The sequence below is a fragment of the Trachypithecus francoisi genome, unplaced genomic scaffold (assembly GCF_009764315.1).
Source record: "Trachypithecus francoisi isolate TF-2019V2 unplaced genomic scaffold, Tfra_2.0 Lachesis_group19, whole genome shotgun sequence".
NCBI classification, from domain to species: Eukaryota; Metazoa; Chordata; class Mammalia; order Primates; family Cercopithecidae; genus Trachypithecus; species Trachypithecus francoisi.
Genome location: NW_022681464.1, coordinates 32,311,470 through 32,330,560, shown reverse-complemented (window position 1 = coordinate 32,330,560; position 19,091 = coordinate 32,311,470). Strand labels below are relative to the sequence as shown.

Sequence of the window (19,091 nt, the reverse complement as noted above, 5' to 3'; positions counted from 1 at the left end):
TTGCAACCTCTGCCTCCCAGGTTCAAGTGATTCTCCTGCCTCATCCTCCCAAGTAATTGGGATTACAGGTATGTGCCACCACGCCTGGCTAATTTTTGCATTTTTAGTAGAGACAGGGTTTCATCATGTCGGCCAGGCTGGCTTGAAACTCCTGGCCTCAAGTGATCCTCCTGCCTCGGCCTCCCAGAGTGCTGGGATTATAGGCATGAGCCACAGCTCCCAGCCTACACTTATGTTCTTTTAATATCAGTTAATTGACTCGCTAGATGTTAGCTTGCTGTTGGTAAATGAAGTCTCAACAGTGTAATAATTGTGAGAGATGAAGGTGCAGAACCTCCTAATGATTCCAATGGCATGGGCTCCTCTTTGGCTTGGTGGAAGAACTGGTGGGCAGGTAGCAAGGCAGCATTATCAGCAGGGGCCAGGCTACCTGACCCACATCTGTTTACCTATGTCCCAGGCCAGCCTGCACTCATTAGATCAGCACAGCCATAATTTGTTTGCACAGGAGGTGGCAGAGTGTGTACTTGACCTCAGACACCAAACACTTAAGTTTTGAAAGTACTGAACTGTGATGTCAGGTTGGTTTCATAGGCTTTCAGGTCAGCTCAGAGCATAGAACAGGAGATACCCTACTCAGAGATTCACTTTTCATCACAGAAGCAGAAAGGTTTAAAGGATGTCTTGAGCTTACTGGTTATCTCAGATATGTGCTGCCAGGGGACACCCAGCCCTCCCTGCCCCATGCTCCATGTGCTTGGACAAATGTCAACAGTGGACATTACCTGCCTTGGCTGGTTGACTTTTGCTCCTGAAGCCAGCAGTAATCGAATAACATCCAAGTAACCACCTTGGGCAGCTAGGAAGAGGGCAGTGGCTCCATCCTGAGAGAGAACAAATTAAAAGCATTAAAAACATTATCACACTTATTTTAAAAGAAATTAGGGTGGGCGCTGTGGCTCATGCCTGTAATCCCAGCACTTTGGGAGGCCGAGGTAGGTGAATCCAGGAGATGGAGACCAGCCTGGCCAACATGGTGAAATCCCATCTCTGCTAAAAACACAAAAATTAGACTGGGCACGGCGGCGCACGTCTATAATCCTATAATCCCAGCACTTTGGGAGGCCGAGGCAGGTGGATCATCTGATGTCAGGAGTTTGAGACCAGCCTGGCCAACAGGGAGAAACCCCATCTCTACTAAAAATACAAAAAATTAGCCGGGCATGGTGGCAGGCACCTATAATCCCAGCTACTCTGAAGGCTGAGGCAGGAGAATCGCTTGAACCCAGAGGCACAGGTTGTAGTGAGCTGAGATTGCACCACTTCACGCCAGCCTGGACCAAAGAGCAAAACTCCTCCTCAAAAAACAAAAAATCAAAAAACAAATAAAAATACAAAAATTAGCCAGGTGTAGTGCCGCATACCTGTAATCCAAGATACTCGGGAGGCTGAGGCAGAAGAATCTCTTGAACCCAGGAGGTGGAGGTTACAGTGAGCCAAGATTGTGTCACTGCATTCCAGCCTGGGCAACAGAGTGAGACTCTGTCTCAAAATAAATAAAATAAAATAATTAGATTTAAAATATACACATTTAATATAAGTTTCCATCTCCATCTCTTTGTAGGTTTCCACCTTTTTGTCAATGAAGAGCCAAATGATAGATATACAAATCCCCCAAACCTTATTTTTAAAAAATTTCTTCTTAATGTATTTTTGAATTTCTACAAAAAAATTGTTTTAATTAGCTGGGCAAGGTGGCATGTGCTTATAGTCGCAGCTACTTGGGGGCACTGAGGCAGGAGGATCACTTGAGCCTGGGAAGTTGAAGTTACAGTAAGCCATGTTTGTGCCATTGCACTCCAAGCCTAGGGAACAAAGTGAGACCCTGTCTCAAAAAAAAGAAAAAAGAAAAAAGAATTGAGAGTAAAAGGTGTCCTTCTAATTAGATCTTTCCTACCCTTTTCTCTTTCTTGTCCCCTTATCCTTGTTCCCCAACATGAGAGTTCTGCAAGAATTGAGATACAATATGCAGCTGGGTACGGTGGCATGCACCTGTGGTCCCAACTACTCAAAAGGCTGAGGCAGGGGGACTGCTTGAGCCCAGGAGTTCAAGACCAGCCCTGGAAACATAGCAAGACCTTCTCTCTCTCTCTCTGTCTCTCTTTTTTTTTTCTGAGACAGAGTCTCCCTTTGTCACCCAGACCTGGAGTGTAGTGGTGCGACCACAGCTCAATGCAGCATCAACCTCCTCAGCTCAAGTGATCCTTCTACCTCAGCCTCCTGAGTTGTTGGGACTACAGGCGTGCATCGCCACATCCAGTTAAATTTTTTAAAAAAATTCTAGTAGAGACAGGGTCTTGCTCTGTTGCCCAGGCTGATCTCGAACTCTTGGGCTCAAGCAATCCTCCTGGCCTCAAAGCACTAGGATTACAGGCATGAGCCACCACACTCAGATGCCCTGTCTCTAAAACAAAACAAGACAAAAGAAAACAAAACAAAACACAAAAGAACTCCAGAAGATGTTTTCAATGAAACTGCCCTAGAAACCTTCTCCACAAAGTGTTTCTCTGCCAGCCCGACAGACACCAACAACACCTATAAACACAAAAAAGCACTCCTGCATAAAGCCCCGAGCAAGTGTCCCTTTTCCAGTGCTCTTCAGTTTTCTTCTTAACTGAGTATCTGTGCCTTCTGGGCATTTCTGTTTTCTTGGACATATATCACTGGTGCTTTCGGCAGATGTGCGGAGCAGCTGAGAGCATGCATTTTCCCTGGATGCTCCCTTCGCCTGATAACATTCACAGCACAAGGTGAGCCTCATTGTTTTCAGACCACAGTGGAAAACCAGAGCACACCCTAGAGGAAAACACCTAGAACCCAGCTAATTACCACACCTCCCGTTGAGAACACTAACCTCAAGCAAAAATATAAGACATATTTCCCTGCAAGTCCAGCCACGTGTGTCACGTGGAGGGTCCTGGATTTCCAGTGGGTGTCAGCTGAGCTGCCAAACTGCCCTCCAGGCAATCATTAAGAAATTAATCAGCCTGTACAGATTTTCAAGCAGATGTTTTATATGGGGATAAAATTTTCAGAAAGTCTGCTGAAAACTCAGGAATTTTCTTTCTCTTTTTTTGTTTTTTTAGTTTTTTTTTTTTTAAACTCTCAGGAATTTTCCAAGATGAACTACCCATGCATTGAATTTTTCACTATGCATTCCAAGTTTCAGTTCTGCAAAACATTTAGATTGTTTGGGTAAAGGTAAAAGTCTTAACATAAAATGGAAGTTATAATGCATGAAATTTCTTGAGTCACCTTAAAACAGAGATAAAATTACTATGGAAAGGGGCTTTTCTTTTCCAAACACTTTGGCTTTTCCTATTCAATGTGTGTGTGTGTGTGTGTGTGTGTGTGTGTGTGTATATATATATATATACACACTACACATTCTCACATATACTTTACCTATATATAGCCAAAGACATATCTAACCTTTGGACCTGTGCTTCTTAGAATTGGCTAAATGTGAGAAATACCTGTTGCCCAAGCTGTGACTTCAGAGACTCCAGTTTTGTTGGTCTAGGGTGGGCCTCAAAATTGGTATTTTTTTAAACCTCCCCAGATAATTCTAATGTGCAGCCAGAGTTGAGAATTGCTTCTTTAGATCATTATCAAGTAATTCAATCATTCTACTGGTAATGTTGCAGGCTCAAAGAGTGTTACAGATTTTGAAGTGCAGAGGGTGTGGCTAGCTGCTATGAATTTCAAAGAGGCCTGTGATTTGTCAGGGTTAACCATGTCAACTCTGGAAAGGGTGTTCAAATGGAAAAGTTCACACCTACACAGCTCATTACACATCTATGAAAGTACAGTGCCCCAGGCATAAGGGTTAAATGCCTGGCTGTAGGACAGCCTAAAATACAGTTCCTAGATCACTGGAAGTAGGAATTTTTCCACGCTTCACCACGAGACTGTCAAGTCTATTTGTCTCCCTGTATTCTGGTTTTTCCTACAAAACTGGAGTAATGTTTGCCATAAATCCTATGGCATTATAGTAACAATCAATTGAAAGGCCCTTGGGTGATGTACTAATTGACAGTTAGCTGCAAACAGACCCGCACTAGCAGTGGGTGCCTTTCACAGGTCAATGGCATGCATATATTTCACAGAGGTCTTCATCCATCCAACCTCACTTTTCTTCCAAATACCTTAGATTTCTCCCCTTTGTGCCCTTCCTCACAAAGACTACAACAGTATATTCTTTATATCCAATGAGCACATTTAGAAAAATTTTGTATATTTTGGTTTTCAGCAAGTCCATATGCTGGGCTTTGTGGTTTGTCATGGTACAAATAAGTATCACATGATTTTTGAAGGTCTTAATTGCATAGGTACATGAAATGTTTCATCTGCACAACAAACAGATTTAAAAGGGAAAACAAAGATGGGTATAGATAAATGTTTCTTTTTTTGTGGCGGGAGACAGAGTCTTGCTATGTCGCCTAGGCTGGAGTGCAGTAGTGTGATCTCAGCTCACTGCAACCTTCATCTCCTGGGTCAAGCAATTCTCCTGCCTCAGCCTCCTGAGTAGCTGGGATTACAGGCACCTGCCACCATCCCCAGCTAATTTTTGTATTTTTAGTAGAGCTGGGGTTTCACCACGTTGGCCAAGCTGGTCTCGAACTTCTGACCTTGTGATTCACCCACCTTGGCCTCCCAAAATGCTGGGATTACAGGCGTGAGCCACCGTGCCTGGCCAATACATGATTTCTATATTTAAAAAAGCCCATCTGGTCCGCTACATATTTTTCTCTTGACTCAGACCAAAGTCCCACTGTCCACTACAATATTTTTGAAGTTGGCATTTCTGGCATCTGAATTTAGACTGCAATTTTGTGTGTGATGAGAAATGTCCTAATGTCCCCCTGAAATGCACTCACATAAAGTTGGTCATGGATGTTTGCTCCGTGCTTCAGCAAGGTCTCCACCACCTGCATGTGCCCGTACTGACTGGCAGCCAACAGGGCGGTGCCCCCGTCCTATGGACATGGAAAACATAAACACATTAGAGGTGGCGCAGGCACACATTTCACCAAGCAGATGCTTCTCACATACATAGAATTTAGGAAGAGAGTTTTCCCAAAGATAATAACAAACTCACTTTCCCTCTCTTTTTTTTTTTTTTTTTTTTTGAGAAGGAGTTGCTCTGTCATCCAGGCTGGAGTGCAATGGTGCGATCTCAGTTTACTGCAATCTCTGCCTCCCGGGTTCAAGCGATTCACTTGCCTCAGCCTCCCGAGTAGCTGGGACTACTGTCCCAGGAGTTCAAGACCAGCCCTGGAAACATAGCAAGACCTTGTCTGTCTGTCTCTCTCTCTCTCTCTTTTTTTTTTTTTTCTGAGACAGGGTCTCCCTCTGTTACCCAGACCTGCAGTGTAGTGGTGCAACCACAGCTCAACGCAGCGTCAACCTCCTCAGCTCAAGCGATCCTTCCACCTCAGCCTCCTGAGTTGTTGGGACTACAGAGGTAAATCACCACATCCAGTTATTTTTTTAAAAAATTTATAGTAGAGACAGGGTCTTGCTATGTTGCCTAGGCTGGTCTCGAACTCTTGGGCTCAAGCAATCCTCCTGCCTATGCACCACCACGCCCAGCTAATTTTTGTATTTTTAGTAGAGATGGGGTTTCACTATGTTGGCCAGGCTAGTCTTGAACTCCTGACCTCAAATGATCTGCCTGCCTCAGCCTCCCAAAGTGCTGGGATTATAGGCATGAGCCACTGCGTCTGGCCTACTTTCCCTCTTTTATCCCTTTTACTTTTTCTTTATAATTATGGCAGAGTTCATCCTAAGGACGTGATTATGTTGTATATGTGGGTGGCTTGCTAGAGATGTATTACAGTTATTTGACCAAGTTATTTATTATGAATTAACTTAGAGAATTCCTATGCCAAATGCAGAATCATCTATTTGCTTCTCAATATGAGAAACACAGAACAGAAAGTCTGTAGCAAGTCTTGTCAGTTCTTGGAATCATCAGGAAAGCCTCCCAGGGCTTCTGGCCAGAGACTTTCCGGGCAAACACCATCTTCTCCCTGTGACGTAACCCAGTGGCAGACCACTGAGATTAAGGAGTTTTTATGGGGTAACCCTCTGGGGCCATTGCCCTCATGGGACAAGACCTGAGTCCATTAAAAGAGTGGATAGCTATGGCACATTCTGCGTGTCTCTCACTATCCTACTTAGTGTTTTCCTTTTAACATGTGCCAATTTGTCCAGGTCTCTTTAAAAGTGAGGCCCTAAAAACAAAGCAGAAGCCTGAGCAACATGGCAAAACTCCATCTCCACAAATAATACAAAAATTAGCCAGGGCGTGATGGTGTGCACCTGTAGTCCCAGCAACTTGGGAGGCTGAGGTCCGAGGATCGATTGAGCCCGGGAAGTGGAGGTTGCAGTGAGTCAAGATCACACCACTGCACCCCAACCTGGGTGACAGGGCGAGACACTGTGTCAAAACAAACAAACAAACAAAGTAAAAAAAAAAAAAGAAACCAACTAAGCGGAGCACTATAAAGTACACGTGCTCTAATGTGGAATGGGATATTCCTGTGTTCCCTCTACTCTACTTTTATCTCTGCAGCCTAAATTAGAAAGAGCTTTTCTACCAACCACATCATACTGCTGACTCATTGAGTTTGCGGTCAAGTAAAACCCTTAATGGTTTTCGTCAGGTGCTACAGCTAAGGCATTCTCTTTTCCCATCTAGTGTTGTTGAGTTGTCTGGCTCTTTGAACTGGACATCTGAGCTAATTATAAGTAATTCAAAAACACATAATCTGGTTCTAAAATATGAATCATAAATACAAGATATTGTAGTTTCTAAATTTGGGAATAAGGTGTTTGTTCAAAATATCTACTCATAGAGCCCCACCCTCAGCTCCGCCTTCAGTAGGTCTGGGGTGAGATCCAGAAATCTGCCTTTTGACCAGTCATGTGGGTTGATTATGTAGGCAGGTGGCAGGGGGGCCTCATGTGGAGAAACACTGCTATAAAAGGCCTGGAGTTCATAGGCAGGTAACATCCTACGGGGCTGCAGGCTGCGTGTGGCTGGGTAGGGCCTCCCCAGAGGCAGGCTCTGTGGTGGGGGAGGGTGCTTGAGATGGGCTTTGAAGAGTGGGGAATGGCGAGGAGGGAGACTGAGGGCTGAGGCTAGGGGTAGATGATGGTGGTGAGGAGGCATCACAAAATTACGTAACAGAAGGAATAAGCACCATTTCTAAGTTTTGTCCTGTCAATTTTCCTAGCTGATAAAGTAATACATTTTCCTGCCTAATAAAGTAATAGAAAAGATAAAATATGATGATTCTTATAGATGAACTGCTGTTATTTTTGTATGTATGTATGTATGTCAGGGTCCTGCTCTGTCGCCCAGGCTGGCTGCAGTGGTACAATCATGGCTACAGTGGTACAATCATGGCTCACTGCAGCCTTGAACTTTTGGGCTCAAGCGATCTTCCTGCCCTAGCCTCTTGAGTAGCTGGGATTACAGGTGTATGTCACTGTGCCAGCTTTTAAAATACTTTTTACTTTTTACAGATGGGGTCTTGCTATGTGGCCCAAGCTGATCTGGAACTCCTGGGCTAAAGCAATCCTCCCACCTCAGCCTCCTGAGTAGCTGGCATCACAATACCTGACTAATTTTTTAAAAAATGTTTTATAGAGATAGGATCTTGCTACACTGTCCAGGCTGGACTCCAACCCCTGGTCCCAAGCAATCCTTTCACCTTGGTCTTCCAAAGTGCTGGGATTACAGGTGTGAGCCATCACACCTGGCATCTTTTATTTAATTAAAAAAAAATTTTTTTGAGACAGGGTTTCACGCTGTCACCCAGGCTGGAGTACAGTGGCGCAATCATGACTCACTGCAGCCCTGACCTTCCAGGCTCAAGTGATCCTCTCATCTCAGCCTCCCAAGTAGCTGGGACTACAGGCACATGCCACCATGCCTAACTAATTTTTGTATTTTTGGTAAAGATGGGGTTTCATCATGTTGCCCAGGCTGGTCTTGAACTCCTGGGCTCAAGCGATCTGCCTGCCTCAGCCTCCCAAAGTGCTAGGTGTGAGCCACCATGCCCAGCCTCCTATATTTTATAAAACACAGTTTTGGGGCATATAGATTTAGTAACAGTGAGAACAATTGTTGAAGCAAAGTTTTGATGACAGGATCATTTAAAACTGAAAGCCTCTCAGCCCTCCCTTCTTCCCATGGAAAGCTCTTGATTCCTGCAGCTGACCTAATGGAAACCTGTGGAATTGCTCATCCTGAGTTCCATGTTCCATGGATTTCTGAGATAGTACAAACTGGCTCATGCACAAAGGCTTTAAGCCAGTATTCGCTCGTTAACCAAGAAGACTGAAGCAGCCATATGGTCACTCATGATCATTTTGACCTTAGTTCAAACAGTTGATATTTAGGTTTATAGAACTTTACTTTCTATTTTTAGTTACATCACTTTTATAATAGAAAATAAAATAATAATGTGTATATATATATATATAGTATTACTGTATGTTATACTCAGTAAGTTTGGAGGCATATACATAGTACAACAGAAGGTTTCAGAAAAGACAAAGCCTTATATGAACTTACATCTACTTAATGGTTAGAATTTTATTATTTGATTTATTTTCAATTTTTTTGAGACAGGGTCTTCCTCTGCGACCTAGGCTGGAGTGCAATGGCATGATCACGGCTCATTGCCGCCTTGACCCCTTGGGCTCAAGTGATCTGCCTGCCTCAGTCTCCCAAATAGCTGGGACTATAGGCATGTGCCACCACGCCCAGTGAATTCTTTTTTTTTTTTTTTTTTTTTTTAAATAGAGATGAGGGCTAGCTTTGTTGCCCAGGCTGGTCTTGAACACCTGAGCTCAAACTATCCTCCTGCCTCAGTTTCCCAAAGTGCTGGGATTACAGGCGTGAGCCACCTTGGCCAGCTCCAGTAGTTACCATTTTAACAGAAAAAAAATCTCACTGGAAACTCCCTTGATATCTAAATAGTCCACAAAAAAGGATTAACTAAGAAAATCTAAAAGTTTCCAACTTGTGCACATTTTCAGGAATTTAAAAATTATAATTAGGCTAGAAATGAGCTGACAATTACAAAAATCTTATGGAAGTTCAAATTCTGCTACTACAAAATATTATCATGTAAAATCATACTGTGAACATGAAATTAATCTTTCTACATTCTCAGCTTTCTTATATATATGTCAAAAATGAAAATCAATTACTTTTTTTTTTTTTTTTTTTGAGACGGAGTCTCACTCTGTTGCCCAGGCCGGAGTGCAGTGGTGTGATCTTGGCTCACTGCAACCTCTGCCTCCCGAGTTCAAGTGATTCTCCTGCCTCAGCCTCCTGAGTAGCTGGGATTACGGGCGTGAGCCACGGTGACTGGCTAATTTTTTTTTTTGTATTTTTAGTAGAGACAGGGTTTCTACTAAAACTGAATGTTGGTCAGGCTGGTCTCGAACTCCTGACCTCGTGATCCCCCTGCCTCGGCCTCCCAAATTGTTGGGATTACAGATGTGAGCCACCGTGCCTGGCCAATTACTTCTTTAAAGGAAGAACCACTATATAGTTTCCCAACTATATAAACTGTAGCTATGTATTATGTATTTCAGTGAGGATAGCTCATGAAAGTAAGCTGCCTGCTAAACCACTCTCTTTAGAAATGTCTCAGATCTAGTAGGATCAGATTAATACTCCAACAATTCCTATCACAGTATCAGAATTAATCTTAAGTGGGAAAAAGAACACGGAAACAGGGAAAGTTAGAAAGCCACTGCTCCTGGTTACAAAATTTAGTGTTCTAGAGCAGAAAGGTATCAGTTCAGGAAAGGATAGAAGTTATTCCCCACACAATTTTCCAATTGTGAGCCCAGAGTAAAAATGGAATATTTTGAATGGAACCCTTAGAGCTACCCCTGAACCATTACAAGGAACCTTGAGGAAATCCACTTACTTAGGTTTGAGAATCTTGTAAAAAGGGAAACACAAATTCGTACCATAGATGAGGAGAAAAGCAATACTCATGGCTGCTGAAATTCTTCAACAGAATATAAAATCGAGAAGGTTATCTTACTTTGGTCCTAAATTCAGTGGATGCTCCAAATCCAAAGAGAAATCTCACGACATCATTATGGCCTTGCTGGGCGGCAAAGAATAGGGCAGTTGTACCTGACTGGGAGAGAGCGAGAGGCTAGTTTTGAAAGACATTTGGTCATATTACATTTGATTTGAACATCTGCAAAGAAAACAAAACAACATCCTTGCATAGAAACCTTCTAGCCTAGGAAGGGGCTAAATTTGAATAGATTCTTATTTTTTGGTCAGAGAAGTGACAGAAGGAAAGCAAAACTTTATTCTTAGTGAAATGGGATGAATGGTGGCTCCTCAAAAGATCTGTCCCCATCCTAAAACTTGTGAATATTATTTTCTATGGCAAAAGACGTGATTAAGTTATGGATTTGAGATGAGCTTGTCCTGGGTTATCTGGGTGGGTCCTAAATCTAATGACAAGTGTCCTAAGAGTGAGGCAGAGGCACTACTCACAATAGCTAAAATGTGGAAGCCACCAAAGTGTCCATCTATGGATGAGCGGACAAGCAAAATGTGATGTATCCATACAATGGACTATTATTTAGCTAAAAAGAAAGGAAATTCTGACATGCTACAACATCAATGAGTCTTGATGACATTATGCTAAGTGAAATAAACTAGTCACAAAAGGCCAACAACTATATGATTCTACTGTGATATCTTTTTTTTTTTTTTTTTTTTTTGTTTTGAGACAGAGTCTTGCTCTGTCACCCAGGTTGGAGTGCAGTGGCGCCATCTTGGCTCACTGCAACCTCTACCTCCCAGGTTCAAGTGATTCTCATGCCTCAGCCTCCCAAGCAGCTGGGATTACAGGCATGCACCCCCACACCTGGCTGGGTTTTTTTTGGTATTTTTAGTAGAAACAGGGTTTCACTATGTTGATCAGGCTGGTCTCAACGTCCTGACTTCAAGTGAGCTGCCCACCTTGGCCTCCCAAAGTGCTGGGATTACAGGCATGAGCCACTGCACTCAGCCTACTGTGATATCTAAAGTTGTCAGTCATAGAACCAGAAAGTAGGATGCTGGTTGCCAGGGGCTGGGGGAAGGGGAGTATAGGAAGTTATTATTAATGGATACAGAGTTGTGTAGTTCTACAAAATGAAAAGAGTTATAGAGATAGATGGATGGTGATGCTGGTTGTACAACATTATGAATGCATTTAATAAGACTGAACTGTACACTTAAAAATGGCTAAGGGTTTAAGTTTACATTATGTGTATTTTACCACAACAGAAAACAATAACATTTTTTTTTCAAGTGAGGCAGAGGGATATTTGACCCAGAGAGAAGGCAATGTGACCACATAGGCAGAGACTGGGAGCTGTGGCCACGAGGAGAGAGTGCTGACCGCCACCAGGGGCTGGAAGAGGCAAGGAAAGGAATCCCCGCAGGAGCCTCCGGGGCAGTGTGGCACAGCCCACACCTTGATTTTGGACTTCTGGCCTCCAGATCTGAGAGAATAAATTCCTGATAGTCGAAGCCACCCAGTTTGTGTTAATTTGTCACAGAAGCCCTTGGAAACTCGAGATATTTGGTATAGTGTTTGGTAAACACTAGCATTCATTAATACAGGGAAGAATTCAAATTACAACGTTTAGTGCCCCAGAGTGGAAGACTACTTGTACAAGAAGGAAAACAAGTAATTCACCCACAAACTTCTCCAATTGCAAGCCCAGAGTCAAAATGAGCTCAAAACATTTCTCAAAATGGGACATAATAACAAGAAACAGCTTGATTCTAAAATGTAAACTGATCATGATATTCTGAGACGGTTTTTAGCATCCTCCCTTCCTATCTACTTTTACAAGCCTACTCAAAGATTGGTACCCAAACCACTGTGTAATATGAGCAAAATCATGAACCATTCTTGTGGGCAACATACATTTTTCCTATAAAGGTACTCTTCACTTCTGAGCTTGGAGCTTGGGACAAAGATAATACTACACCTTACCAGACACAGTGAAAAGAAACCCCTTTTTCCATAGTTTACCCAAAGCTGTTAAGGTGGTAGGTCTGGCTCACGTGTGAAAAGCTGAGGACAGCCTGGCCTATAAGCTAGTGATCATGCTTCAGACTTGTTCCTAAGGGCCTGGGTGTCTCTGTGAATATGTGTGTGTGTGCATGCATGTGTGGGATGGGAGTGGGGACAATAAGACCCACTGAGACAGGCAGGATCCACCCACTTGTTTGCCTGTTTTTAAATGTGGTCTAGAAAAAAAAAAAAAGCCCCTTACTCAAGCTGTAGCTTGCCTAACATCTCACTGATCGCAGCGGCGGCCTGTCTGGAGCAGCAGCTGCGAAGATGCAGGCTGCCACGGGGGAGGTACGGCTGGGGCTGCACGCTCCTCAGGTCCAGTGGGAGCTGGAAGCAGGTGGGAGCCCTATCCCCTACTGAGTTGATGGGTGGGAGAGCCATGCCCAGCTGCAGCTCCAGTTCTGGACATCCCTGTGCTCTCTGGGCCTGGGAAGCCCCCATTCCCCCCACAGGCTTGGAAGTGCCTGCTCCTGCTCCCTGGCCTCTCCCCACTCCCAGCACCTGCTCCAGTGTGGAGCAAAGTTGTAGCCGAGCCTGGGTGCTGTCTGTCATGACCTGGCTAGGCAAGTACGTGCTTGAGGTGTGTGTGCTTGAGGTGGTGCTGACATGCCAGCCTTGCCCCCGACCTTGGCCCCCTCCAGACTTCGGGTGCTGACAAGCACAGGAGGGAGGCCGGAGGCTGAGGGCAGCTAGGTGTGGGCCTGTAGGCGCCCCTTGGCAGGAACAGCCTGGGTGCTGTGGATGGCATGTTGATGGTGGAAGGCAGACACGTTCCTACCCATGGTCTCCCATGGACCAATTAGCACACACTCCCTCCTTTCTGAGCCCATAAAAATCTCTGACTCAGCCAGATTCAAAAAGATGTCCAGACTACCAGCTGCTGGAAGGATCTACCCACTGTGAGTCTCCTGTCCACTGAGAGCTGGACACATAGGTCAGGACTACCAGCTACGGGAAGGAGCTACACACTGTGGGTCTCCTCTCTGCTGAGAGCTGGACACAGATGTCGGGACTACCAGCTGTGGGAGGAGCTATCAATTTTGGGTCTCCTCAAATCGTCAGGATGACCTGCCTGTGGAAAGGAGCTACCCCCTATGGGTCTCCTCCCCACTGAGAGCTGAACACTTGTTAGAATAACCTGGCTGCAGAAAGGAGTCACCCACTTCGGGTCTCCTGGGAGCTGTTCTGTCACTCAATGAAGCTCCTCTCCACTTTGTTCACCCTCCAGTTGTTTGCATACCTCATTCTTCTTGGACGTGGGACAAGAATTTGGGACCTGCTGAATGACCCTGTTTATAACACAAACAGGGCTGAAACATGCCTTCTGCTTGCCACACTGCAGGTGATGAGGAGAGAAGAGCTGTGGCCCTTCGGGGAGCCCAGACCTAGGGGCTCCCTGAGACAGGGCTATGATACCCTCTTTGGGGTTCTGCAGTTTCTGGCATCTCCAAGCTTCCAGGCACCACTACATTCCCTGGTGCCTGCAGTGGAAGCCACTTGCAGTACACCTGGTCCAGCCGCAGCCTCACACAGAGCTGGTGCCTGTGCCAGTTCCTGGAGCTGCCTGCCTCACCACAGCTGGCATGCCTGGTTGTGTGCAGTGGCTGGACCCCATGCTTGCTCGTACACCTGGCTTGCCTTTGGCAGGTGTGGGATCTGGGTTGGTAGGGTGAACTGAGTGCAGCTTGCTAGGCCAAGTGGGCAGAATGAGCCCAACGGGCCTGAGCAACACTCGGGCAGAAGGCGCTGCCAGCCATGGAGATTTCCTGCTGGCAAAGTGACACCCTAAGGATCCTGTGACAGCCAATCAGCAACAAAAGACCAACCACAATTCTCACTTTAGGTGGGTAGGGACTTCCTGGAGCCCTGCATGCACAGTTAGACTTAAACTTCAACTTATAGTCACCTCTTCCTTATCTTAATGCTAAAAATCACATCTGAAGGTAGAGATTTAAAATGCTAATCTTACATGCGATACATAAAAAAGCATATTGAGCTACTGTGCAAGTGCTACAGAAACCCCTCCTATACATGCCCCAACTAAACCCTTCCCTTTAAAAAGGCCCCATAAAACAAACCCACATACTTCTCTTGGGGAGCAGCCAACCCTTTTCCTTTCCATAAGGGAACCTGGTTCCCTTATGCACAAGCTAAATAAACTTTCTCTTTGCTATCTGACAATCTCTCTTGACTTCTATCCTGGGAGATTACAAGAATCTAGGGTGCTGATAACACCACCACTGAGGGAGAACATGTAACACCTTCCCAGATAGATATAACCCACGTCAGGCTGTGCCCTCAGCCAGACTCTGTCCCAGGAAGGCACAGGCATTGCGACCATTCACAGGGCTTTTCTGCCTGCAATGCAGGTGTGATTTTCTCCTTGGTTCCCACAGAAGTAAGTGGGAAGCATCCTCCCACTGCTTTGTTACAGTTGAGGATGCTGGGTTCCAGAAACCTTAGGGAATCAATAGTTCTAGAGGAAGAAACTTGGCTAGAATAGGAAAACTCTCACTTTCTCAACAGACATTAAATTGTAGAGACTACCAAAGGTCTTTTCTAGAAGTTGTTTCCTTAGTAAGAGAATTTGTTTTTCAATAAGCTTTCTTGACACATTAATTACAGAAATCATTATTAGAGCAGTTTGAGTTGATTTTAGAACATACACACTACTATCAATCATTCGGTACCTCAATGCAGCCATCCATAGACAACAGGACCTAGACCTTAGTCTGGAATGTGAATAAAAGTTTTAAATATGCGTGCCTTACTTCAGGCTTCATGCCAACTGCATTTGCAGCTCCTATGCCTGAGCGGTATCATCAGCCAATTGTGGATTCTTTAAAGCAATAGTGTTTCAGGAACATTAGCTTCCAGTTTGTCTCTCTAGCAAGCTCTGTGTATCTAGAGACCTGACCTAAGAAGAGTGGCAGGTAGTTTTTCAGGAGACAAATATTCTGATATTGCAAAGTGGATTAACAATGGATGAAGGCAGAAGTCTGCCATAGGAGTAAGTTTCAAAGCACTGCAAGGCACTCTTTCAGCTTCCAAAACTGGTACAGGAGGCTGGGGTCTGCCTTTGGCTTGGCAGCCCTCTTGCTCCAGACTGACACAGTCTCAGGAAGTTCAGGGACTGCCAGGAACTTACACAGCACCATCATTTGAGCCACACAAGTTACCATTAAGCTGAGTACACTTTGGTAAATCTTCAAAGGCTTTTGTTCTCAGTGCTACCAGAGTTTTCATCTCCAAGATTAGTTGAGCAACTGGAACCAAATGGATAAATATAAAACCACAGAAACCATAGACTGGCTAGAAATCAAATACTTCTCTCTTCTTCTAGCTGCTTTTTTCAGTTATTTCAGAGAGATTTTTGTGCATGTTGAATTTGTTCTTCAGGATAAAGTTTTTAACGTAAACCAGATCTGGACCATCTTGTTTTTATTAGAGAAAATCTGTCTTTAAAGTTGTAATAAACAAAGACCATAAAGCAGAGAGGAAAAATAAAAAGATTAAAGTAATTTTAAACTATAATTCTAAAGGGGTCCAGATACTTTCATCCCACAGGAAAATTAAGTGCTGAAGTGAAAATGGCCTAAAACAACGATCTAGTGTTACGGAAATTGCACCAAAGAATCTGTTTGTGAGAAGACTGCATTTACTGTAGTCTCTTTATACTATTCCTCTCAATAGACCAGGCCTGTTGATCCAGGGCTACAGAGACCCAGACCCAGATTCTGCACGTCACTCTTTCTTTTTTCTTTCTTTTTTTTTTTTTGAGACGAAGTCTCGCTCTGTCTCCTGGGCTGGAGTGCAGTGGCAGGATCTCAGCTCACTACAAGCTCCGCCTCCCAGGTTTACGCCATTCTCCTGCCTCAGCCTCCCGAGTAGCTGGGACTACAGGTGCCCGCCACCTCACCCAGCTAGTTTTTTGTATTTTTTAGTAGAGATGGGGTTTCACTGTGTTAGCCAGGATGGTCTCGATCTCCTGACCTCGTGATCCACCCGTCTCGGCCTCCCAAAGTGCTGGGATTACAGGCTTGAGCCACCGTGCCCAGCCACGTCACTCTTTCATGGTCCAAAGCCAAGGCCTCCAACACCCAGACGGGCGGTGGGAAAGACATCCGGATGTGCCTTGGAACTCTATTTTTGAGTCAGGGTCTCGCTGCATCGCCCATGCTGGAATGCAGTAATGCAATCATGGCTCACTGCAGCCTGTAACTTCTGGGCTTAAATGAGCCTCTAACCTCTGCATCTCAAGTAACTGGTACTATAGGTGTGGACCACCATGTCTGGCTAAATTTTTAAATTTTTTTGTAGAGATGGGGTCTTGCTATGTTGCCCAGGTGTATGTTACACCTGGAACTCTTGAGACAGTCCTGAGACCTAACGTGTCTTAATTTGCTCCACTCAGAGGTGACGGTCCAGGCTGGAAGAATGAGATATACGATATACTGGCTTGATGGAAGTTTGGCTGGTGAATTGTCTTTCTAAAATGTTGCAAGACAGGACCTAGGATAAAATAAGGCTGGACTGAGGAAAACCAAGTGGTTCAGTCTGGACTTGCCTAGGAAGCCCATCTCAGGTCTGAGTCAGTGTGAACTGAGAGGTCAGATGCACTCTAGGGACGACCTGAGCGTGTGTCTCCACAAAGATTAGTTAACAGGTCCTACGTCAGCTTGGAAATACATGGATGGAGCCTTCTCAGAAATGAGCCCCAAAGTATGTTAAAATGTCCTGGCCTAGGCAATCCCAGCACTTTGGGAGGCTGAGGTGGGTGGATCATGAGGTCAGGAGATCGAGACTGTCTTGGCCACCATGGTGAAACCCCATCTCTACTAAGAATACAGAAAATTAGCCTGGTGTGGTGGCACACACCTGTAGTCTCAGCTACTCGGGAGGCTGAGGCAGGAGAATCGCTTGAACTCGGGAGGCGGAGGTTGCATGAGCCGAGATTGCACCATTGCACTCCAGCTTGGGCCACAGAGTGAGACTCCATCTTTAAAAAAAAAAAAAAAAAGAAGAAAGAAAAAAAGTCCAGCCTCTCTTCTGCTTCTCTAGATTAGACCAAGAATGGATCCTTAAGCAAGATCAAACTCCCAAGACTGTCTTCGAATGAAGTGTGGGAACAGGCTCACATTTTTGTCCAGTGTTGACCTATATGGCTTTTTTCAGGAGAGCTTATTTAATTCATGGCCAGTTACAGAGCAGTCCTTTGAAAACATGGTTTGGGGAGGATGATTGAGACATCCTAGCAAGTGAGCCTCATTACAAATACGCTGGTGACTCAACTCTTCTAAAAATATAATGATCTATATGAAAATGCTATAAATCCTACAGTATCTGATCCCAAGGGAAGAATAAAGAACTGATTTAAGCTTGACAAAAAGAAAAAAAAAGTGTGAGTGTTTATAGGCAGGTGGTAAGAGGTTTGGTTACCTCAGATGTGCCCGACAAGCTACGCTCAAATGCATTATAACTGCTAGTATATTGCTGGACCTCATTGTAGGCACAATAAACTCTTCAATGGGCTTTAATGTGGGAGAAAAGCAATGATGGCTCTTGTCCCCCATACCAGTTCACTGTTATGAAAACTTCAGATCTCTGAGCCTGGTCATTTTTCTTCAAGTACAAAGCCTGACCTACCTCTCTCTGGAGATTGATGTCTGCTCCTTGCAGAACCAGTTCCCTCACACAGTCTATGTGGCCAGCGTAGGCAGCAACCATCAGGAGTGTGGTGCCGTGCTGGATGGAGGAGAGACAGATGAACAGTTAGGCCACTGCTATGTCAGAGAGAAGGGTCCCAGAAAAGATGCTGCAGAGATGTCAGCTCCACTCAGAACACACCCAAGGGCAAAATTCCCTGCAGTGATCAAAGTGCTCATGAATAATCTCATCATGCAGCCTAGATGGGAAAAAGCAAAGTGACAAATTGCTGAGGTTGGAATTTTCAATCTAAAAATTCACTTACTTCCATTACCTTCAGAAGCACAGTCCAAACGAACCATAGTTATTGCATTTTAAGGCAGCGATGATATAATGCTCTCATTTTATGATTCCTGTTAAATGATTCCTGAGCCAAAACATTGCTATTAATGCAAAAGAAAAATTAAATGGTACCATCTGATTTTCTGTATTTAAAAGTCTTCATCTTCAAAATGATTCAGGTAAAGATGTATGGCACCAGGTGAAATGAGAGACTAGAGAACTGAGAGTCAGGAGCTGTGGGGGCTAAACCCAGGTGGCTGTCACTGACCAACAGTGTAACCTGGGCAATTTGCTTACAATTACTTGGACTCATTTATTTCATTTTTTTAAATGAGAGGTTGGATGGGACGATCACCAAAGTCTGTCCCAGCTTTAAGATTCAAGGACTTGAGGTGTACCATGTGATTTGGACCCTTCTAATTGAAGTGGGCATTTGCAGTTTGACTTACAGTTGTTTTCAAGCGCTTGAAATTCTTAGCTACCACCTCTGCATATTCAGCAACCTGCCGCTCAGAAGTGGACGATGAGAGAGACAGATGGCTCTGCACACAGGGGAGGCTTATTAGATATAGGGTAATTAAGTGAATTTTGGAGGCTTCATGTTATTTTCATCTATGGGATTTTGTAGGAAGGCAGTATTGCTGAGTAGTCACTGACAGTATGATCTTGGGCACATTATGTAACCCTTCAGTCTCATTCTCTTCTTCTGAAATATGGGGGAATAATAAAAGTATCCGCCTGATTAAATTAGTGAATGAGATAAGTCAGGCAATATGGTTAACATAGTAATGGTAGATATTAGTTCAGTAAGTGTCAGATATTAAAATAACATTATGATAATTCAATGTTAGGCTATCATCTGGCTTTTGTTGACTTCTGCCAATGGCCATGCTAGTTTTGTGAAAGTCT

The 19,091-nt window shown here is 44.3% G+C and overlaps 1 protein-coding gene across 4 annotated transcripts in view; it reads right to left on the bottom strand.

The window, feature by feature from the left end:
• ANKRD29 (ankyrin repeat domain 29) overlaps window positions 1-19,091 on the bottom strand; it is a 78,073-nt gene that overhangs the window by 41,561 nt on the left and 17,421 nt on the right. For 3 of the 4 annotated variants that reach the window (XM_033178128.1, XM_033178130.1, XM_033178129.1), the window contains exons 3-6: window positions 17,841-17,939; window positions 10,143-10,241; window positions 4,941-5,039; window positions 786-884 (exon numbers count right to left, since the gene is read on the bottom strand). In XM_033178128.1, coding sequence (XP_033034019.1) covers window positions 786-884; window positions 4,941-5,039; window positions 10,143-10,241; window positions 17,841-17,939 — 396 coding nt within the window. The remainder of the gene's footprint in view (window positions 1-785; window positions 885-4,940; window positions 5,040-10,142; window positions 10,242-17,840; window positions 17,940-19,091) is intronic. The other variant, XM_033178131.1, reaches the window with a different exon arrangement.